The sequence below is a fragment of the Salmo salar genome, chromosome ssa06 (assembly GCF_905237065.1).
Source record: "Salmo salar chromosome ssa06, Ssal_v3.1, whole genome shotgun sequence".
Taxonomy (NCBI): domain Eukaryota; kingdom Metazoa; phylum Chordata; class Actinopteri; order Salmoniformes; family Salmonidae; genus Salmo; species Salmo salar.
The window spans coordinates 13,231,149-13,255,124 of NC_059447.1; the positions used below are offsets into that span (position 1 = coordinate 13,231,149).

General features: G+C 46.2%; 1 protein-coding gene across 7 annotated transcripts in view; it reads right to left on the reverse strand.

Moving 5' to 3' along the window:
* The window catches only part of hpbp1 (Hsp70-binding protein 1), a 74,285-nt gene extending 50,733 nt beyond the window's left edge, over positions 1-23,552 (reverse strand). For 2 of the 7 annotated variants that reach the window (XM_045719440.1, XM_045719442.1), the window contains exons 1-7: positions 23,344-23,538; positions 22,565-22,690; positions 22,246-22,459; positions 20,114-20,338; positions 19,710-19,865; positions 19,415-19,511; positions 19,211-19,322 (exon numbers count right to left, since the gene is read on the reverse strand). In XM_045719440.1, the coding sequence (XP_045575396.1) occupies positions 19,211-19,322; positions 19,415-19,511; positions 19,710-19,865; positions 20,114-20,338; positions 22,246-22,459; positions 22,565-22,684 (924 nt within the window). In that variant the 5' untranslated portion in view covers positions 22,685-22,690; positions 23,344-23,538. 7 annotated transcript variants of the gene reach the window in all.
* Positions 23,553-23,976: the final 424 nt, after the last annotated feature.

Below are 23,976 nucleotides of genomic sequence, written 5' to 3' on the forward strand. Positions count from 1 at the left end.
TGATAGAGGGATGGTATTAGAGAGATGGAGAGAAGACACATGGGGTGTGACAGAGGGACGGTATTAGAGATGGAGTGGAAACACACGGGGTGTGACAGAGGGACGGTATTAGAGATGGAGTGGAAACACACGGGGTGTGACAGAGGGACGGTATTAGAGATGGAGTGGAAACACACGGGGAGTGATAGAGGGATGGTATTATAGAGATGAAGAGGAGACACGGGGAGTGACAGAGGGACGGTATTATAGAGATGAAGAGGAGACACGGGGAGTGACAGAGGGACGGTATTAGAGAGATGGAGAGGAGACATGGGGAGTGATAGAGGGATGGTATTATAGAGATGGAGAGGAGACACGGGGAGTGATAGAGGGATGGTATTAGAGAGATGAAGAGGAGACACATGGGGAGTGATAGAGGGACGGTATTAGAGAGATGGAGAGGAGACATGGGGAGTGATAGAGGGATGGTATTAGAGAGATGGAGAGGAGACATGGGGAGTGACAGAGGGACGGTATTAGAGAGATGAAGAGGAGACATGGGGAGTGATAGAGGGATGGTATTAGAGAGATGGAGAGGAGACACATGGGGAGTGATAGAGGGACGGTATTAGAGAGATGGAGAGGAGACATGGGGAGTGACAGAGGGACGGTATTAGAGAGATGGAGAGGAGACACATGGGGAGTGATAGAGGGATGGTATTAGAGAGATGGAGAGGAGACACATGGGGAGTGATAGAGGGATGGTATTAGAGAGATGGAGAGGAGACATGGGGAGTGATAGAGGGACGGTATTAGAGAGATGGAGAGGAGACATGGGGAGTGATAGAGGGACGGTATTAGAGAGATGGAGAGGAGACATGGGGAGTGATAGAGGGATGGTATTAGAGAGATGGAGAGGAGACACATGGGGAGTGACAGAGGGATGGTATTAGAGAGATGGAGAGGAGACATGGGGAGTGATAGAGGGACGGTATTAGAGAGATGGAGAGGAGACACACGGGGAGTGATAGAGGGACGGTATTAGAGAGATGGAGAGGAGACATGGGGAGTGATAGAGGGACGGTATTAGAGAGATGGAGAGGAGACACATGGGGAGTGACAGAGGGATGGTATTAGAGAGATGGAGAGGAGACACATGGGGAGTGACAGAGGGATGGTATTAGAGAGATGGAGAGGAGACACATGGGGAGTGATAGAGGGACGGTATTAGAGAGATGAAGAGGAGACACATGGGGAGTGATAGAGGGACGGTATTAGAGAGATGGAGAGGAGACACATGGGGAGTGATAGAGGGATGGTATTAGAGAGATGGAGAGGAGACATGGGGAGTGATAGAGGGATGGTATTAGAGAGATGGAGAGGAGACACATGGGGAGTGATAGAGGGACGGTATTAGAGAGATGGAGAGGAGACATGGGGAGTGATAGAGGGATGGTATTAGAGAGATGGAGAGGAGACATGGGGAGTGATAGAGGGACGGTATTAGAGAGATGGAGAGGAGACATGGGGAGTGACAGAGGGACGGTATTAGAGAGATGGAGAGGAGACATGGGGAGTGATAGAGGGATGGTATTAGAGGGATGGAGAGGAGACATGGGGAGTGATAGAGGGACGGTATTAGAGAGATGGAGAGGAGACATGGGGAGTGATAGAGGGATGGTATTAGAGGGATGGAGAGGAGACATGGGGAGTGATAGAGGGACGGTATTAGAGAGATGGAGAGGAGACATGGGGAGTGATAGAGGGATGGTATTAGAGAGATGGAGAGGAGACATGGGGAGTGATAGAGGGATGGTATTAGAGAGATGGAGAGGAGACATGGGGAGTGATAGAGGGACGGTATTAGAGAGATGGAGAGGAGACATGGGGAGTGATAGAGGGATGGTATTAGAGAGATGAAGAGGAGACATGGGGAGTGATAGAGGGACGGTATTAGAGAGATGGAGAGGAGACACATGGGGAGTGATAGAGGGATGGTATTAGAGAGATGGAGAGGAGACATGGGGAGTGATAGAGGGATGGTATTAGAGAGATGGAGAGGAGACATGGGGAGTGACAGAGGGATGGTATTAGAGAGATGAAGAGGAGACATGGGGAGTGATAGAGAGACGGTATTAGAGAGATGGAGAGGAGACATGGGGAGTGACAGAGGGACGGTATTAGAGAGATGGAGAGGAGACATGGGGAGTGATAGAGGGACGGTATTAGAGAGATGGAGAGGAGACATGGGGAGTGATAGAGGGACGGTATTAGAGAGATGGAGAGGAGACATGGGGAGTGATAGAGGGATGGTATTAGAGGGACGGTATTAGAGAGATGGAGAGGAGACATGGGGAGTGACAGAGGGATGGTATTAGAGAGATGGAGAGGAGACATGGGGAGTGATAGAGGGACGGTATTAGAGAGATGGAGAGGAGACATGGGGAGTGACAGAGGGATGGTATTAGAGAGATGAAGAGGAGACATGGGGAGTGACAGAGGGACGGTATTATAGAGATGGAGAGGAGACACATGGGGAGTGATAGAGGGACGGTATTAGAGAGATGGAGAGGAGACATGGGGAGTGACAGAGGGATGGTATTAGAGATGGAGAGGAGACATGGGGAGTGATAGAGGGACGGTATTAGAGAGATGGAGAGGAGACATGGGGAGTGATAGAGGGATGGTATTAGAGAGATGGAGAGGAGACATGGGGAGCGATAGAGGGATGGTATTATAGAGATGAAGAGGAGACATGGGGAGTGACAGAGGGACGGTATTAGAGATGGAGAGGAGACACATGGGGAGTGATAGAGGGACGGTATTAGAGAGATGAAGAGGAGACATGGGGAGTGACAGAGGGACGGTATTAGAGAGATGGAGAGGAGACATGGGGAGTGATAGAGGGATGGTATTAGAGAGATGAAGAGGAGACACATGGGGAGTGATAGAGGGATGGTATTAGAGAGATGGAGAGGAGACATGGGGAGTGACAGAGGGACGGTATTAGAGAGATGGAGAGGAGACATGGGGAGTGACAGAGGGACGGTATTAGAGAGATGGAGAGGAGACACGGGGAGTGACAGAGGGACGGTATTAGAGAGATGGAGAGGAGACACATGGGGAGTGATAGAGGGACGGTATTAGAGAGATGAAGAGGAGACATGGGGAGTGACAGAGGGACGGTATTAGAGAGGAGACATGGGGAGTGATAGAGGGATGGTATTAGAGAGATGAAGAGGAGACACATGGGGAGTGATAGAGGGACGGTATTATAGAGATGGAGAGGAGACATGGGGAGTGACAGAGGGATGGTATTAGAGAGATGGAGAAGAGACATGGGGAGTGACAGAGGGATGGTATTAGAGATGGAGAGGAGACACATGGGGAGTGACAGAGGGATGGTATTAGAGAGATGGAGAGGAGACATGGGGAGTGATAGAGGGATGGTATTAGAGAGATGGAGAGGAGACATGGGGAGTGATAGAGGGACGGTATTAGAGAGATGGAGAGGAGACATGGGGAGTGATAGAGGGATGGTATTAGAGAGATGGAGAGGAGACATGGGGAGTGACAGAGGGATGGTATTAGAGATGGAGAGGAGACACATGGGGAGTGATAGAGGGACGGTATTAGAGAGATGGAGAGGAGACATGGGGAGTGATAGAGGGATGGTATTAGAGAGATGGTATTAGAGAGATGGAGAGGAGACATGGGGAGTGACAGAGGGACGGTATTAGAGAGATGGAGAGGAGACACATGGGGAGTGATAGAGGGACGGTATTAGAGAGATGAAGAGGAGACACATGGGGAGTGATAGAGGGATGGTATTAGAGAGATGGAGAGGAGACACACGGGGAGTGACAGAGGGACGGTATTAGAGAGATGGAGAGGAGACATGGGGAGTGATAGAGGGATGGTATTAGAGAGATGGAGAGGAGACATGGGGAGTGATAGAGGGATGGTATTATAGAGATGGAGAGGAGACACATGGGGAGTGATAGAGGGACGGTATTAGAGAGATGGAGAGGAGACACATGGGGAGTGATAGAGGGACGGTATTAGAGAGATGGAGAGGAGACACACGGGGAGTGACAGAGGGACGGTATTAGAGAGATGAAGAGGAGACATGGGGAGTGACAGAGGGACGGTATTATAGAGATGAAGAGGAGACACATGGGGAGTGATAGAGGGACGGTATTAGAGAGATGGAGAGGAGACACATGGGGAGTGATAGAGGGACGGTATTAGAGAGATGGAGAGGAGACACACGGGGGAGTGACAGAGGGACGGTATTAGAGAGATGAAGAGGAGACATGGGGAGTGACAGAGGGACGGTATTAGAGAGATGAAGAGGAGACATGGGGAGTGACAGAGGGACGGTATTATAGAGATGAAGAGGAGACACATGGGGAGTGATAGAGGGACGGTATTAGAGAGATGGAGAGGAGACATGGGGAGTGATAGAGGGACGGTATTAGAGAGATGGAGAGGAGACATGGGGAGTGATAGAGGGATGGTATTAGAGAGATGGAGAGGAGACATGGGGAGTGACAGAGGGACGGTATTAGAGAGATGGAGAGGAGACATGGGGAGTGATAGAGGGATGGTATTAGAGAGATGGAGAGGAGACATGGGGAGTGACAGAGGGACGGTATTAGAGAGATGGAGAGGAGACATGGGGAGTGACAGAGGGATGGTATTAGAGAGATGAAGAGGAGACACATGGGGAGTGATAGAGGGACGGTATTAGAGAGATGGAGAGGAGACATGGGGAGTGACAGAGGGACGGTATTAGAGAGATGAAGAGGAGACATGGGGAGTGATAGAGGGACGGTATTAGAGAGATGAAGAGGAGACACATGGGGAGTGACAGAGGGACGGTATTAGAGAGATGGAGAGGAGACATGGGGAGTGATAGAGGGACGGTATTAGAGAGATGGAGAGGAGACATGGGGAGTGATAGAGGGACGGTATTAGAGAGATGGAGAGGAGACATGGGGAGTGATAGAGGGACGGTATTAGAGAGATGGAGAGGAGACATGGGGAGTGATAGAGGGATGGTATTAGAGAGATGAAGAGGAGACATGGGGAGTGATAGAGGGATGGTATTAGAGAGATGGAGAGGAGACACATGGGGAGTGATAGAGGGATGGTATTAGAGAGATGGAGAGGAGACACATGGGGAGTGATAGAGGGATGGTATTATAGAGATGGAGAGGAGACATGGGGAGTGACAGAGGGATGGTATTAGAGAGATGGAGAGGAGACATGGGGAGTGATAGAGGGATGGTATTAGAGAGATGGAGAGGAGACATGGGGAGTGATAGAGGGATGGTATTAGAGAGATGAAGAGGAGACATGGGGAGTGATAGAGGGACGGTATTAGAGAGATGAAGAGGAGACACATGGGGAGTGACAGAGGGACGGTATTAGAGAGATGGAGAGGAGACATGGGGAGTGACAGAGGGATGGTATTAGAGAGATGAAGAGGAGACACATGGGGAGTGACAGAGGGATGGTATTAGAGAGATGAAGAGGAGACATGGGGAGTGATAGAGGGATGGTATTAGAGAGATGGAGAGGAGACATGGGGAGTGATAGAGGGACGGTATTAGAGAGATGAAGAGGAGACACATGGGGAGTGACAGAGGGACGGTATTAGAGAGATGAAGAGGAGACACATGGGGAGTGATAGAGGGATGGTATTATAGAGATGGAGAGGAGACATGGGGAGTGATAGAGGGACGGTATTAGAGAGATGAAGAGGAGACATGGGGAGTGATAGAGGGACGGTATTAGAGAGATGAAGAGGAGACATGGGGAGTGACAGAGGGACGGTATTATAGAGATGAAGAGGAGACACATGGGGAGTGATAGAGGGACGGTATTAGAGAGATGGAGAGGAGACATGGGGAGTGATAGAGGGACGGTATTAGAGAGATGGAGAGGAGACACATGGGGAGTGACAGAGGGATGGTATTAGAGAGATGAAGAGGAGACACATGGGGAGTGATAGAGGGACGGTATTAGAGAGATGGAGAGGAGACATGGGGAGTGACAGAGGGACGGTATTATAGAGATGAAGAGACACATGGGGAGTGATAGAGGGATGGTATTAGAGAGATGGAGAGGAGACATGGGGAGTGATAGAGGGACGGTATTAGAGAGATGGAGAGGAGACATGGGGAGTGATAGAGGGACGGTATTAGAGAGATGAAGAGGAGACACATGGGGAGTGACAGAGGGATGGTATTAGAGAGATGAAGAGGAGACATGGGGAGTGACAGAGGGACGGTATTAGAGAGATGGAGAGGAGACACATGGGGAGTGATAGAGGGACGGTATTAGAGAGATGGAGAGGAGACACATGGGGGAGTGACAGAGGGACGGTATTAGAGAGATGAAGAGGAGACACATGGGGAGTGATAGAGGGACGGTATTAGAGAGATGGAGAGGAGACACATGGGGAGTGATAGAGGGACGGTATTAGAGAGATGGAGAGGAGACATGGGGAGTGACAGAGGGACGGTATTAGAGAGATGGAGAGGAGACATGGGGAGTGATAGAGGGATGGTATTATAGAGATGGAGAGGAGACATGGGGAGTGATAGAGGGACGGTCTTAGAGAGATGGAGAGGAGACATGGGGAGTGACAGAGAGACGGTATTAGAGAGATGGAGAGGAGACATGGGGAGTGATAGAGGGACGGTATTAGAGAGATGAAGAGGAGACACATGGGGAGTGACAGAGGGACGGTATTAGAGAGATGAAGAGGAGACACATGGGGAGTGATAGAGGGATGGTATTATAGAGATGGAGAGGAGACATGGGGAGTGATAGAGGGACGGTATTAGAGAGATGAAGAGGAGACATGGGGAGTGATAGAGGGACGGTATTAGAGAGATGAAGAGGAGACATGGGGAGTGACAGAGGGACGGTATTATAGAGATGTAGAGGAGACACATGGGGAGTGATAGAGGGACGGTATTAGAGAGATGGAGAGGAGACATGGGGAGTGATAGAGGGACGGTATTAGAGAGATGGAGAGGAGACACATGGGGAGTGACAGAGGGATGGTATTAGAGAGATGAAGAGGAGACACATGGGGAGTGATAGAGGGACGGTATTAGAGAGATGGAGAGGAGACATGGGGAGTGACAGAGGGACGGTATTATAGAGATGAAGAGACACATGGGGAGTGATAGAGGGATGGTATTAGAGAGATGGAGAGGAGACATGGGGAGTGATAGAGGGACGGTATTAGAGAGATGGAGAGGAGACATGGGGAGTGATAGAGGGACGGTATTAGAGAGATGAAGAGGAGACACATGGGGAGTGACAGAGGGATGGTATTAGAGAGATGAAGAGGAGACATGGGGAGTGATAGAGGGACGGTATTAGAGAGATGGAGAGGAGACACATGGGGAGTGATAGAGGGACGGTATTAGAGAGATGGAGAGGAGACACATGGGGAGTGACAGAGGGACGGTATTAGAGAGATGAAGAGGAGACACATGGGGAGTGATAGAGGGACGGTATTAGAGAGATGGAGAGGAGACACATGGGGAGTGATAGAGGGACGGTATTAGAGAGATGGAGAGGAGACATGGGGAGTGACAGAGGGACGGTATTAGAGAGATGGAGAGGAGACATGGGGAGTGATAGAGGGATGGTATTATAGAGATGGAGAGGAGACATGGGGAGTGATAGAGGGACGGTATTAGAGAGATGGAGAGGAGACATGGGGAGTGACAGAGAGACGGTATTAGAGAGATGGAGAGGAGACATGGGGAGTGATAGAGGGACGGTATTAGAGAGATGGAGAGGAGACATGGGGAGTGACAGAGGGATGGTATTAGAGAGATGGAGAGGAAACACATGGGGAGTGACAGAGGGATGGTATTAGAGAGATGGAGAGGAGACATGGGGAGTGATAGAGGGATGGTATTAGAGAGATGGAGAGGAGACACATGGGGAGTGACAGAGGGATGGTATTAGAGAGATGGAGAGGAGACATGGGGAGTGACAGAGGGATGGTATTAGAGAGATGGAGAGGAGACACATGGGGAGTGACAGAGGGATGGTATTAGAGAGATGGAGAGGAGACATGGGGAGTGACAGAGGGACGGTATTAGAGAGATGGAGAGGAGACATGGGGAGTGATAGAGGGATGGTATTATAGAGATGGAGAGGAGACATGGGGAGTGACAGAGGGACGGTATTAGAGAGATGGAGAGGGCGGAGCTAGCATGTTGGAGTGAACGGCTGTGTGTGAGAGGCTCCTGCAACTTTTTTGCGAAATAATCTAACTTAACCTACTTTATAGCACTTTTTACAACAAACGTTTCTTTCTAATACAATATTGTAACTTTTTATGTGAAAATGCCGAGTAATAAGCGACCAAAGGACAATAAATCCACTTCGGAGGCCTACTCCCCGCCAAACAACGAGACAGACATGGCGGAAGGCACAGGTAACAACGTGACACTTACAGAACTTACCCGGGCTTTGGGAGAACTACGTGTTGATATAGCTGAGGATCTTAAGGCTACTATTGCTGAACTGGACACTAAAATTGAGAGCACCATTCGAACGGTCGCCTCGCAGGGCCAGAGTATTGTGGACCTTGAGAAAGCCTCTGAATTCAACGCTGGTAGGATCGACGAGTTGGAGAACCTATGCACGTCATTGCAGGATAGTGTGCAGAGGCTTTCTGTGAAAGTGGTCGACCTGGAGGGCCGATCCAGACGTCACAACCTTCGCGTTGTTGGGCTGGCAGAGGGGATAGAGGCTGGCTCTCGCCCCACCGACTTCTTCGCCAAGCTATTGAAGGATGCAATGGGATCGGATGTTTTGGCTTCAGATCCCCAACTGGACCGTGCACATCGCGCCCTTGTCCCAGTGCCTCGACCGGGCCAACGTCCTCGCCCAGTAATCATCTGCTGTCACAGTTTCAAGACCAAGGATCTTATCTTAGGATCTTAGGAACTTCTACTTTTAAAAATCCACCTCTCCAAAAACAAGTCTCTCACCGTTGCCGCCTGCTATAGACCCCCCTCGGCCCCTAGTTGTGCTCTGGACACCATATGTGAACTGATTGCCCCCCATCTATCTTCAGAGCTCGTGCTACTAGGTGACCTAAACTGGGACATGCTTAACACCCCAGCCATCCTACAATCCAAGCTTGATGCCCTCAATCTCACACAAATTATTAATGAACCCACCAGGTACAACCTCAAAGCCGCAAACACTGGCACCCTCATAGATATCATCCTAACCAACGTGCCCTCTAAATACACCTCTGCTGTTTTCAACCAAGATCTCAGCGATCACTGCCTCATTGCCTGCACCCGTAATGGGTCAGCGGTCAAACGACCTCCACTCATCACTGTCAAACGCTCCCTGAAACATTTCAACGAGCAAGCCTTTCTAATCGACCTGGCCCTGGTATCCTGGAAGGATATTGACCTCATCCCGTCAGTAGAGGATGCCTGGTTATTTTTTTAAATGCCTTCCTCTCCATCTTAAATAAGCATGCCCCTTTCAAGAAATTTAGAACCAGGAACAGATATAGCCCTTGGTTCTCCCCAGACCTGACTGCCCTTAACCAACACAAAAATATCCTGTGGCGTTCTGCATTAGCATCGAACTGCCCCCGCGATATGCAACTTTTTAGGGAAGTTAAAAACCAATACACACAGGCAGTTAGAAACGCCAAGGCTAGCTTTTTCAAACAGAAATTCGCCCGTGCAACTCCAACTCTAAAAAGTTCTGGGACATTGTAAAGTCCATGGAGAATAAGAACACCTCCTCCCAACTGCCCACTGCACTGAGGATAGGAAACTCTGTCACCACCGATAAGCCCACTATAATTGAGAATTTCAATAAGCATTTTTCTACGGCTGGCCATGCTTTCCACCTAACTACCCCTACTGCATTCAACAGCACTGCACCCCCACAGCTACTCGCCCAAGCCTCCCCCATTTCTCCTTCTCCCAAATCCATTCAGCTGATGTTCTGAAAGAGCTGCAAAATCTGGACCCCTACAAATCAGCTGGGCTTGACAATCTGGACCCTTTCTTTCTAAAATGATCTGCCGAAATTATTGCAACCCCTATTACTAGCCTGTTCAACCTCTCTTTCGTGTCGTCTGAGATTCCCATAGATTGGAAAGCAGCTGCTGTCATCCCCCTCTTCAAAGGAGGTGACACTCTTGACCCAAATTGCTACAGACCTATATCCATCCTACCCTGCCTTTCTAAGGTCTTCGAAAGCCAAGTCAACAAACAGATTACCGACCATTTCGAATCCCACCGCACCCTCTCCGCTATGCAATCTGGTTTCAGAGCTGGTCATGGGTGCACCTCAGCCACGCTCAAGGTCCTAAACGACATCGTAACCGCCATCGATAAGAAACAATACTGTGCTGCCGTATTCATTGACCTGGCCAAAGCTTTTGACTCTGTTAATCACCACATCCTCATCGGCAGACTCAGTAGCCTTGGTTTCTCAAACGATTGCGTCGCCTGGTTCACCAACTACTTCTCTGACAGAGTTCAGTGTGTCAAATCGGAGGGCCTACTGTCTGGACCTCTGGCAGTCTATGGGGGTACCACAGGGTTCAATTCTTGGGCCAACTCTTTTCTCTGTATACATAAATGATGTCGCTCTTGCTGCTGGTGAATCTCTGATCCACCTCTACGCAGACGACACCATTCTGTACACTTCTGGCCCTTCTTTGGACACTGTGTTAACAACCCTCCAGACGAGCTTCAATGCCATTCAACTCTCCTTCCGTGGTCTCCAACTGCTCCTAAACACAAGTAAAACTAAATGCATGCTCTTCAACCGATCGCTGCCTGCACCTGCCCGCCTGTCCAGCATCACTTCTCTGGACGGTTCTAACTTAGAATTTGTGGACAACTACAAATACCTAGGTGTCTGGTTAGACTGTAAACTCTCCTTCCAGAATCACATCAATCATCTCCAATCCAAAGTGAAATCTCGAATTGGCTTCCTATTTCGCAACAAAGCATCCTTCACTCATGCTGCCAAACATACCCTCGTAAAACTGACCATCCTACCAATCCTCGACTTCGGCGATGTCATTTACAAAATAGCTTCCAATACCCTACTCAACAAGCTGGATGCAGTCTATCACAGTGCCATCCGTTTTGTCACCAAAGCCCCATATACTACCCACCACTGCGACCTGTACGCTCTCGTTGGCTGGCCTTCGCTTCATAATCGTCGCCAAACACATTGGCTCCAGGTCATCTACAAGACCCTGCTAGGTAAAGTCCCCCCTTATCTCCGCTCACTGGTCACCATAGCAGCACCCACCTGTAGCACGCGCTCCAGCAGGTATATCTCTCTGGTCACCCCTAAAGCCAACTCCTCCTTTGGTCGTCTCTCCTTCCAGTTCTCTGCTGCCAATGACTGGAACGAACTACAAAAATCTCTGAAACTGGAAACACTTATCTCCCTCACTAGCTTTAAGCACCAGCTGTCAGAGCAGCTCACAGATCACTGCACCTGTACATAGCCCATCTATAATTTAGCCCAAACTACTACCTCTTCCCCTACTGTATTTTATTTATTTTGCTCCTTTGCACCATATTATTTATATTTTATCTCTGAACTTTCTTCAAACTACAAATCTACCATTCCAGTGTTTTTCTTGCTATACTTTATTTACTTTGCCACCATGGCATTTTTTTTTTGCCTTTACCTCCCTTATCTCACATCATTTGCTCACATTGTATATAGTCTTATTTTTTTTTCTACTGCATCATTGATTGTATGTTGTTTTACTCCATGTGTAACTCTGTGTTTTTGTATGTTGTCGAACTGCTTTGCTTTATCTTGGCCAGGTCGCAATTGTAAATGAGAACTTGTTCTCAACTTGCCTACCTGGTTAAATAAAGGTGAAATTAAAAAATAAAAAAAATATACGCCAATCCCCCGTACAGGTTAGAGTGCCTTGTCATTGTGTGTTAGGGTCTGCTCATGGACTCGAACCCATACTATACCATAACGGGTGAAACCGTACTAAACGGTCTCGACAGGGCCTGCCGAACATGTAACACGCTGAGCTGACCAATGGAGGGCGGTTAGAGCTCTCATTTAACGTCAGTTTCACTTTAATTCCGACTGGGTTCGTGGTGGTGCCTGTTTGGGAGGCCTTCCAGGTCTGATCATTGACACTTTCGGATGGATATACTTATGCTCCCCCATTTTTGTTTTGTTTCGTTATTTATTTTTCAATTCTTACATTAATCCTATTACCATACCAGTTAGTTATTGCTTGCGGAGGTCTGGGGGTGATGGCTGGGAAGGGGCAGACGCAGACACCTGGATAGCAAGTTGATGTTTTGTGCTGTTCTGCCTTTGTCATAGCCTGGCCCGCCCTCACGATTAGATTCCCACCAGACCTCCGTGGGGCTTGTGTCTGTGTAGGTGTGCGTACATGTAATTACTATGTGTACTTTATTATTATTTTCTCTTAGCTTTTTAGTATTAGGTATGTGTATATTTTAAATTAGTGTAGATTACTATTCTGGGGTGTGTATGTAGATGTGTGTGTGTGTGTGTGTGTGTGTGTGTGTGTATCTGTATATATATATTTTTTTTTAATATTTATTTCTATAAGTATATATTTATTTCTATAAGTATATATTTTCGGGTGTATGTGCGTAAGTGTATGTGTGTGTGTATGTATGCACGTGTGTACGTATGTGGGTATGCGTGTATATACTTGCGCATGGGTGTGTGTAGGTAGGTATGCACGTGTGTGTGTATATGTGCACGTGTGTGTATGTATGTATGTATGTATGTATGTATGTATGTATGTATGTATGTATGTATGTATGTATGTATGTATATGTACAAGTGTGTATGTGTATGGATGGATGGATGTATGTATATGTACATGTATGTATGGATGGATGGATGTATGTGTGTGTGTGTGTGTGTGTGTATATAGGTATGCATGTGTGTGTGTGTGTGTATATATATCACTATTGTTTTTTTAGAAGGGGGAAAAAAATGTATTTTTTATTATTATTAATTTTTTATTTTTTTTGATTGGGGGGGTACGTTCAAATTATCGAAATCCTTGTTCCCATCTCCTTAGCCACAATATGTAATTGTACTGCTGTCTATGTCGGTTGCGGATGGTTTATGTTTAGACCGGCATTGCTTAGCAATGTAATCTTGTGATGCTATATCTTGCTTATCTCAGGGATTGACCCAAGATGAAGCTTAAGTGCACAATATGTTTAAATTGCAACTTATTCTGTTTAGGTTTAATAGATGCTATCTGAACACTTTAATCGCGGGAGCCTCCTCAGTTCAGATGTTAGTAGAAGTTCTAGGACAGTGAGAGGTGAACGTACAGTTGGGATTTTATTTTTGTTTTACCTCTTGCTCGAGGTCGCGCCGTGCTTTTTTGGCATCGGCCAGACAATGTGTTTATTATTTTTATTTTCATGTTTTTTTCTCTCCTTTTTGTGTATGCCTGTTAAATGTGGGTCGATGGGAGGGGTAAATGTTGGGGTAAGTAGGGGAATAGGGTGGAGAGTAAAGGTGCTTGCAGGGGGGGAGGGGTGGGTTGGATACTGCTCGGGTGTAGGTGCTACATATGCTGATCGTGATAGTTTGGTGCACTTTCTTACCTTTTTAGTAACTTACATGCTATGCAGGCCACCATAGGAACTACAAATGAGAGGAGGGCGGGGCTTACATTCACTTCCTGGAATGTCAAGGGTTTAAATGAACCAATTAAGAGAGGCAAGGTCCTAGCCCACTTGAAAGTACTCTCGTCTGATATTATATTTTTGCAAGAAACCCATCTGAAAAACAATTCTCATAACAGACTTAAATGTAAGTGGGTGGGGCAAGTGTATCACTCTAACTTCTCTGCCAAAACGAGAGGCACAGCGATTCTGGTACGGAAAGGAATTCCCTTTCAACATAAAACCACTATTGTGGACAAAGAGTGTCGTTATGTGATCGTAATCTATGGGCCAAACATTGATAACCCCTCTTTTTTCAAAAGAGTCCTTGCCCTGATTCCAGATATCTCCCATACTAACCTGGTCATTGGAGGAGACCTCAACTGTGTACTAGACCAATATTTGGATAGATCCTCTACCCGGCGAACCCCTACCTCCTATTCAAGCGAATTCTTGAATACCTACATAAAAAATGCAAACTTATTTGATATATGGAGGATCTCTAACCCTACGGGTAGGGAATACTCCTTTTACTCTCATGTTCACAATGTTTATACTCGAATTGACTACTTTTTGGTTGATGCTAAACTACTCCCCTATACCTGTAATGTGAGGTATCATGATATTATAATCTCTGACCACAGTCCACTCACCTTCTCCCTGAGATTGGGTGACATCGTACCAAACGAGAGGGTCTGGAGGTTGAATCCTCAGCTCCTCACAGAACCAACATTCTGTGAACATCTTAAAGATCAAACTACATTTTTCTTTGATACCAACGACAACACAGAGACTTCCCCAGCATTATTGTGGGAAACACTGAAGGCTTATTTGAGAGGCTGTATCATCTCCTTTCAGACTGCCAGGAGTAGGCAAAACAGAAGAGAATTGGTAGAACTGGAGGGACAAATTCACTTACTGGATAGGGAGAATGCTAGACACCCATCTAGGGAGAAACATAAAAAAATTATGTCTTTAAAATTTAAATACAATCAGATCCTCTCTGCTAAAATTGCTAAATCTTTTCTCTATGCCAAGCAAAAATATTTTGAGTTTGGTGACAAACCACACAAACTACTCGCCAGACAACTTCGTAAGAATGTGAGTGACCGTATGATTCACAAAGTTAAATCTGCATCTGGGGAATTACTCTCTTCCCCCAAAGACATAAATGACAGATTCCGTCAGTTTTATGAGACTTTATATACATATAAAGCGGATCCTAACCCCTTAATTATGCAAAACTTTTTGGAGAACTGTAATCTTCCTGCCCTGAACCAGGAAGACTAACTTCCTGAATAAGGAAATATCTCTTGAAGAAATTACAGAAACAATAAAATCTCTAAAGAGTGGCAAGGCCCCGGGCCCAGATGGATACCCGAGTGAATTCTACAAAACATTCAGCAACATGCTCTCTCCCTACCTACACAAAATGTTGGTTCAGGCCAACGAGGATGGAGTGCTCCCATCCACTTTGGATGAGGCGTTTATTACAGTTATACATAAGAAGGGTAAGGATCCGGAAGAGGTAGGGTCATACAGACCAATATCCCTCCTTAATACAGACCAAAAGATTTTAGCAAAAACTTTGGCTAACAGGCTGAGCACTTTAATTGGCAAATTGGTCCATTCAGACCAGACCGGCTTTATCCCTAACAGAAACTCATTCTTCAATCTCAGGCGCCTATTCAACATTATGTATTCTCAGAGGTTACCTAATGTGGACCTAGCCGTTATATCTCTTGACGCTGAAAAGGCCTTTGACCAAGTTGAGTGGCCCTATCTATTCAAGGTCCTACAGAAATGTAATATTGGAGATGGGTTCATAAAGTGGATCCAGCTTTTATATAGGAACCCCTGTGAGAGAATACTCACTAACCAACCATTGTCGCCCCGATTTAAGCTTCACAGAGGGACAAGGCAGGGTTGTGCCCTGTCGCCTATGCTCTTCGCCCTAATTATTGAACCTCTCGCTCAAGCGATCAGATCTCATGCAGCAATACACGGCTATAATACTAAACATACTCTAAATAAGATTTCCCTATACGCAGATGACATTCTCCTCTATGTAACAGAACCCCAAGATAGTATTCCAGCTATTCTAGAGGTGATTAATTTGTTTGGTACCTTCTCGGGATACAGAATAAATTGGAACAAGTGTGAATTAATGCCCATTCGGTTGCAAAACACCTCCTGGCTAGAACATCTTCCAGTTAAGCTATCTTCAGATAAATTTACCTACCTTGGAATTGTAGTTACCAAACAATACTCCTTACTATTTAAAGAGAATTTCCCCTCTCTGATGCAAAAACTTAAGGCAAACATACAATTTTGGAGAACTCTCCCAATTTCTCTGCTCGGAAGAATTAATGCCATTAAAATGGTCTTCCTCCCACAACTGCTCTACCTATACCAGAACATCCCAATATTCATACCTAAATCCTTTCATAAACAACTGGACTCTATTATCAATCCTTTCATCTGGGATTCTAAAACACACAGGATAGGTAAAAAACACGTCTGTAAATCCAAGATGGAAGGAGGATTGTCTCTCCCAAACTTTATATTTTACTACTGGGCCGCCAACCTCCGCGCTGTTACGTTTCTGCTGGATGACGCACACCCGCCACCCAGCTGGCTTAGTATGGAGCGAGAGGAGTGCCACCCCTTCCCTATTGGTGCTGTGATTTTGTCACCTGTCAATCTGGAGATGTCACTTTACCGTAACAATCCTATTATACATAGCACAGTCCGAATCTGGAAGCAAATTAAAGTCCACTTTGATCTTAGACCAATATCGTTCATGCTTCCTGTTGCCAGGAATCCCTCCTTTGCCCTCTCTAACCTTGATAACACCTTTGAGCGGTGGGGAGAGTTGGGGATAAGTACCATAGGGGATTTATATATAGGGGGAACCTTTGCTTCCTTTGAATCGCTGAGGGAAACTTATAATCTTCCTAGAAGTAACTTTTTCAGATACCTACAGATTAGAGACTATGTTAGAAAATACCTCCCAACATTTGGGAATGCTAAACCTTCCACGTTTGACGGATGCATAAAAATATGCCCCACCTCAGACAAACTGATATCTCGTATATATGATGCTTTTCAATCTGTTAGCGCACCCTCTACTAATGCCACTAAGGCAAAATGGGAGGAAGAACTAGGGACTGACATTTCGGTGGCAGACTGGGAAGATAGCTTGGTGTATATCCACACCTGCTCCATTAACTCCAGACATCGTCTCATACAATTCAAGGTATTACACAGATTACACTATTCCAAAACCAAACTGCATAGGATATATCCTGGTACATCCCCTATGTGTGATAAATGTCAGGCTGAGCAGGGTACACTACTCCACTGCTTTGCCCTATGCTCTAACTTGTATGGGTATTGATGTGGAATTTTTGGGGTCCTCTCTGAAGTTCTGGAGACTTCAATAGACCCAGACCCGCTTCTGATAATCCTGGGAGTGTCCGATTCCCTAAACGGATTAACCAACTCCCAAAAACAACTCATCTCTTACAGTCTCATTTCGGCAAAAAAATTAATCTTGTTGTTTTGGAAAAAGAGGGAAGCGCCCTCTACCAAATTATGGCTCAGCGAATTGGCAAACACTGTACACTTAGAAAGAATTAGATATATTTTGAACAATAAATTATCAACATTTGATCAAATCTGGCAGCCTTTCCTCTCTTACTTGGACCAGGCGGCGCTGTGAATTTGCACTTAACGCACTCTTAATTGTCATACGGTAATCTACCTTTGGGCAGCGTGTGCTGGCCCCGCCACCCGAGCAGTTGGGAGGGGAATAGGGTGGAATAAGGGGGGATAAAGTGGGGTATAAGTGGGGGGGGGCTACATCGACCCTTTTTTTAAAAAAAACATTTTCTACCTGTCCTTGTTTTGTATGTCTTGTTTTGTAATATTTGTTTTGTGCCCAGAACTCTGGGTCTTTTGGTTAATGTCTGTTCTCTTATGTTTAGATAAGAACTGTAAACTTGTCTTTTATACCTATACACCACTCTTGTGTATGTGTTCAATAAAAAATATTTGAACAAGAGATGGAGAGGAGACACATGGGGAGTGACAGAGGGACGGTATTAGAGAGATGGAGAGGAGACATGGGGAGTGACAGAGGGACGGTATTATAGAGATGGAGAGGAGACATGGGGAGTGACAGAGGGACGGTATTAGAGAGATGGAGAGGAGACATGGGGAGTGATAGAGGGATGGTATTAGAGAGATGAAGAGGAGACACATGGGGAGTGATAGAGGGACGGTATTATAGAGATGAAGAGACACATGGGGAGTGACAGAGGGACGGTATTAGAGAGATGGAGAGGAGACATGGGGAGTGATAGAGGGATGGTATTAGAGAGATGGAGAGGAGACATGGGGAGTGACAGAGGGACGGTATTAGAGAGATGGAGAGGAGACATGGGGAGTGATAGAGGGATGGTATTAGAGAGATGAAGAGGAGACACACGGGGAGTGACAGAGGGACGGTATTAGAGAGATGGAGAGGAGACACATGGGGAGTGATAGAGAGACGGTATTAGAGAGATGAAGAGGAGACATGGGGAGTGACAGAGAGACGGTATTAGAGAGATGGAGAGGAGACATGGGGAGTGATAGAGGGATGGTATTAGAGAGATGGAGAGGAGACATGGGGAGTGACAGAGGGACGGTATTAGAGAGATGGAGAGGAGACACATGGGGAGTGATAGAGGGACGGTATTAGAGAGATGGAGAGGAGACACACGGGGAGTGATAGAGGGATGGTATTAGAGGGATGGTATTAGAGAGATGGAGAGGAGACATGGGGAGTGACAGAGGGACGGTATTAGAGAGATGAAGAGGAGACACATGGGGAGTGATAGAGGGATGGTATTAGAGAGATGGAGAGGAGACACATGGGGAGTGATAGAGGGACGGTATTAAGGCTTCGCTGGCGTCTAGCCGAACAAGTTTGCTGCATCCTCCCTTCAAAAACATTTGCAAGAAAAACGAGGAAAAAGCGGCAACAGTACCGTTTGTCCATCTTGAGATGCCGTAGCCAGTATACACTTCCTCAAAATAGTCAGAACTAAGATAACTCAAGAAATGTCATTACTTTTGACGTTTAGTCGCGCAATTTTACATCTAGTTAAGATGTTTGGTGCAGTATTTCTAAATGAAAAAATGTGCATGTGAACGAGTGTCTGTCGTTGAATGATAAATACTTAATTTAAGAATCCCTACCGTTGACCAATGACTGACGAAGGGGCGTAGACTTCTGCTACCGAAATTCAGTTCGCCTCGAGAAAAAAGTGCATGAATAGCCGAACCCTCGCTGAAGACCAAAACATCCCAAAATGTCATAATATATGCACAAACTGTTCCGGGTGGGAAGCATGCGGACGCCTTTAGAGAGATGGAGAGGTTCATGGGTCACATGGGAAGTGAAAGAAGGAGAAGAGTGGAGAAAAGTGTGTAGGGGTACCAACCTGACACTCCTCTCTCCCCTGCAGATCTTCAGCCCGCTGGTTGAGCATCTCCTCCAGCCCCAAGGTGGGGCTCTGACAGTCCCTCAGACCCAGAGGACTCTCCTCCACCAGGCTACAGACAGAGAGCTTTGTTTTATTGAAGCTCTATTGAGAAGACATTGCAAGTTTCAAGCCATTTCCTCTTTGCGTGTTCACATGTATTACCAGCAGAGGGCGCCGAGCACGTGCTCGTGGAAGGAGGAGCGAGGCATGCGTAGAACGGACACCAGCTGTTGCACCATACCCATGGAGAGAACTGTATCTGAGAGAGGGAGAGATAGTACATTGCCACACAAGGACACACATTTCTTTAGTTATGATCCAAATAACCCAGTTCAAATAATTTCTTAGATCGGGGGTACACAAAGCATGATACTCTCTATAGACACAACCAATAACAACACACAGCAGCAAAGAGAGTCTCGCTGTCAGACTGAGTCACTGTTAGTCACACACAAACCTTTATGCTCTGGGTGGACTGTGAGCAGGTTGAGGAGTAAGAAAGACGACTTGGTCCTCAGTTTCTCGTTGTCAGACTGCATGCCTCTCATCAGCACAGAGAAGCCATCGTGGGACAGGAAGGCCCTGAGACCTACTTCCTGCTCACGCACCAGACCTGATGGAGAGAGAGAAAGCGAGAAAGAGTTACTGTGTGGTACTTCACTGCTGCTCAGATCTAAATGTACTCCTATCAGCAACACTCAGGCCAGTGGAACTTCATTTAGATCTGAGAGGAACAGGCCATATTAGCAATATTGTAAACTTGCCTTTTGATAGGCTAGAGTTCTCTTTCATGATTCAGGAATTGTGCAATGGTGGAATGTGTTACCCATATTGTTTATCTATCCAAGGGGCAACACTTACAGGAGACAGCGTAGAGGGCCTTCACTCGAACGGTGGGGTGGGGATCTGAGTCAGTCAGCTGCAGCAGTTTGGGTAGCGCCCCCTTGCTGAGTAAGTGGCACTGCACTTCGGGCATGTTCTGGGCACAGGAGGCGATGAGCTGGGCACCACGCCACCTCACGCTGCCCTGAGGATGGTTCAAGCACTGCGACATACACAGGTCCAACCCACCCAGGGTCATCAGGTCTGACACACAGACAGACGAGAGACATTACAATGGACACAGTATTATTATTAATACATTTTACTTGTCATTCATGTCCATGTTGATCTGTCTTTACTGGAATATCAGTAATATACAGTGCATTAGGAAGGTATTCAGACCCCTTCGACTTTTTACACATTGTTACATTACAGCCTTATTCTAAAATGTATTAAAAAATGTTTTTCATCACACACAATACCCCATAATGATAAAGAGAAAACAGGTTTTTAGAAATGTTTGCAAATATATTAAAAATAAACAGAAATACCTTATTTACATAAGTATTCAGACCCTTTGCTATGAGACTCGAAATTGAGCTCAGGTGCATCCTATTTCCATTGATCATCCTTGAGATGTTTCTACAACTTGGAGTCCACCTGTGGTAAATTCAATTGAATGGACATGATTTGGAAAGGCACACACCTGTCTATATAAAGGTCCCGCAGTTGACAGTGTGTGTCAAAGCAAAAACCAAGGCATGATGTCAAAGGAATTGTTTGTAGAGTTCCGAGACAGGATTGTGTCGAAGCACAGATCTGGGGAAGTGCACCAAAAAAAATGTCTGCAGCATTGAAGGTCCCCGAGAACATCATTCTTAAAATGGAAGAAGTTTGGAACCACCAAGACTCTTCCTAGAGCTGGCCGCCTGGGCCAAACAAGCAATCATTGTAGAAGGGCCTTGGTCAGGGAGGTGACCAAGAACCCAATGGTCACTCTGACAGAGCTCCAGAGTTCCTCTGTGGAGATGGGAGAACCTTCCAGAAGGACAACCATCTCTGAAGCACTCCACCAATCAGGCCTTTATGGTAGAGTGGCCAAACAGAAGCCACACCTCAGTAAAAGGAGTGAAGGCCCGCTTGGCGTTTGCCAAAAGGCACCTAAAGACTCTCAGACCATGAGAAGTAAGATTATCTAGTCTGATGAAACCAATATTGAACTCTTTGGCTTGAGTGCCAATTATCACATCTGGAGGAAACCTGGCACCATCCCTACAGTGAAGCATGGTGGTGGCAGCATCATGCTGTGGGGATGTTTTTCAGAGCCAGGGACTGGGAGATCAGTCAGGACCGAGGGAAAGATGAATGGAGCAAAGTAGAGAGATCCTTGATGAAAACCTGCTCCAGAGCGCCCAGGACCTTAGACTGGGGCGAAGGTTCACCTTCCAACAGGACAACAACCCTAAGCACACAGCCAAGACAACGCAGGAGCGGCTTCGGGACAAGTCTTTGAAAGTCCTTGAGTGGCCAACCAGAGCCCGGCGTTAAACCCGATCGAACATCTCTGGAGACCTGAAAATAGCTGTGCAGCGACGCTCCCCATCCAACCTGACAGAGCTTGAGAGGATCTGCAGAGAAGAATGGGAGAAACTCTCCAAATACATGTGTACCAAGCTTGTAGCGTCATACCCAAGAACATGTGGTAGTAATCGCTGCCAAAGGTGCTTCAACAAAGTACTGAGTAAAGCGTCTGTGGCTCAGTTGGTAGAGCATGGTGTTTGCAATGCCAGGGTTGTGGGTTCGATTCCCACGGGGGACCAGTACGGGGGGGAAAAAATGTATGAAATGTATGCTTTCACTACTGTAAGTCGCTCTGGATAAGAGCGTCTGCTAAATGACTAAAATGTAAATGTGATATTTCCGTTTTTTTGCTTTGTCATTATGGGGTATTGTACATAGCCTTCTTCTAAAATGGATTAAACTAACAAAATGTGAAAAAAGTCAAGGGGTCTGCATACTTTCCGAATGCAGTGTATAAAACTACAGTAACTTAAAGTTTAATTTTATATTGTTTTAACTAGGGTCCATCAAAGACAGTGGAATCTTTAATTTGGGTCACAAGCTGAAGTGTAATTTCTTTACATCAGTTCTTGTTGCTTGGCATGTCTCACCTCTGGCATTGTCTAGGTTCTCACACAGCTCTGAGAGAAACTCCAGTGCCCCTTCTGTCTCCCCCTCTTCATCCTCTCCTTCCTCCTCTCCCTCTCTCCCCCTCTCACACCCTCCATCTCTCAGCAGAACACGCATACACTCCTTCATCTGTTCCACCTCGCTGTTCTGTCCTTTGGCCACTTCCGCAAGAGCTCCTTTCAACCATTCTTTCCTCTGTAACAAAAGTGACATTACGGTCAATGTAACAAGTTGTTGTGAGATCTGCTAATCTACACAGTAATGAAGACGCCCTGGGAGGTGACTAAGAAGGACCATTACCTCCTCTGACATGGGTTCAGGGAGGGCGGGTCCATCTGCAGCCGAGCCAGCCTCCACAGCCAATCGAAGGACACCCTGGAGGTTTTGGGGATGTCTCCTGTTGCGTTGGTCTTCTGCCATGATGCTCTGTGCTGATGAGAAAAATGGGTGAAATTACTCCAGAACTTGTTTATCAATGTATTAGTCCCCAAATGTGGCACTGAATTGTGGTCAGAAAGCAAAATCAACCTATGCACTTGGTAATGTTTGATGAATTGTTGATTACAATTAGGGTTCCAATCTGCTCTACAAGTTCTGACAGGTCAGTATTACGCTATAGTCTATTGATAACTTGAATTACTCATTGCAGCTAGATCTCCAGGAAGCAGCTATGGGGCATGTAAAGAGCCGCATGTGACTTAGGAGCCGCAGGTTCCTGACACATTCCATTCTCAAATGAATTAACTAACCATAGCCCGATTTGGTATTAAAGTGGTTGTAACTAACGTTAGCTAGGTAAGTGATGAAAAATATGAATTTTTATCCCTGATACTAGGCCTAGCTAACAGCGAGCAAGTTGTTGGCCTTGGAAGTTGTCACATAAATATCAAGCACATACAGAATAACGTTAGCTGGGTAGGTTTAGCTATTTTGAGAGCTACAGCAAAGGTCTTGGGTAGACTAACGTTACAAAGCTAGAAAGAAAGCTGCTACCAGCTGCTGTTAGCACAGTAAATAACATGTCAGGCAGTTTGACGTAGCTGGGCTGCTCTTTTTACTTTGGTGTCTCATATACTTGCCTGTTTGTTCAAAACGCCGACTGTCACAATGTTAAAGTTGGTTCTTATTTCGCTGCCCTTTAATACTGTACAAGAATGATACGGTACTAGAACATTCTAGTTAAGTGGCAAGCTAATTTCTGTACGTAGAAACATCATGCGTTTCAGAGGCAGCCATTCTTCTTCTTCTTCTGTGGGTTTCATGGCGGAGTACAACCCCAAAAGGTGTTTTGCCGCCACCAACTGGACGGGTTCAATTCAAATCTAATTTTAATTGTCACATGCGCAGAGTACAACAGTGAAATGCTTACTTACAAGCCCTTAACAAATAATGCCGTTTTAAGAAAATATATTTTTTAAAGTAAGAGATAAGAATAACAAATAATTAAAGAGCAGCAGTAAATAATAATAGCGGGGATATATACAGGGGGTACCGGTACAGAGTCAATGTGTCAATGTGCGGGAGCACCGGTGTCGAGGTAATTGAGGTAATTATGTACATGTAGGTAGAGTTATTAAAGTGGCTATGCATAGATAATAACAGAGTAGCAGAAGCGTAGTGAGGGGGTGGCAGTGATGCAACCGTCAGGATGCTCTCGATGGTGCAGCTGTAAAATCTTTTGAGGATCTGAGGACCCATGTCAAATCTTTTCA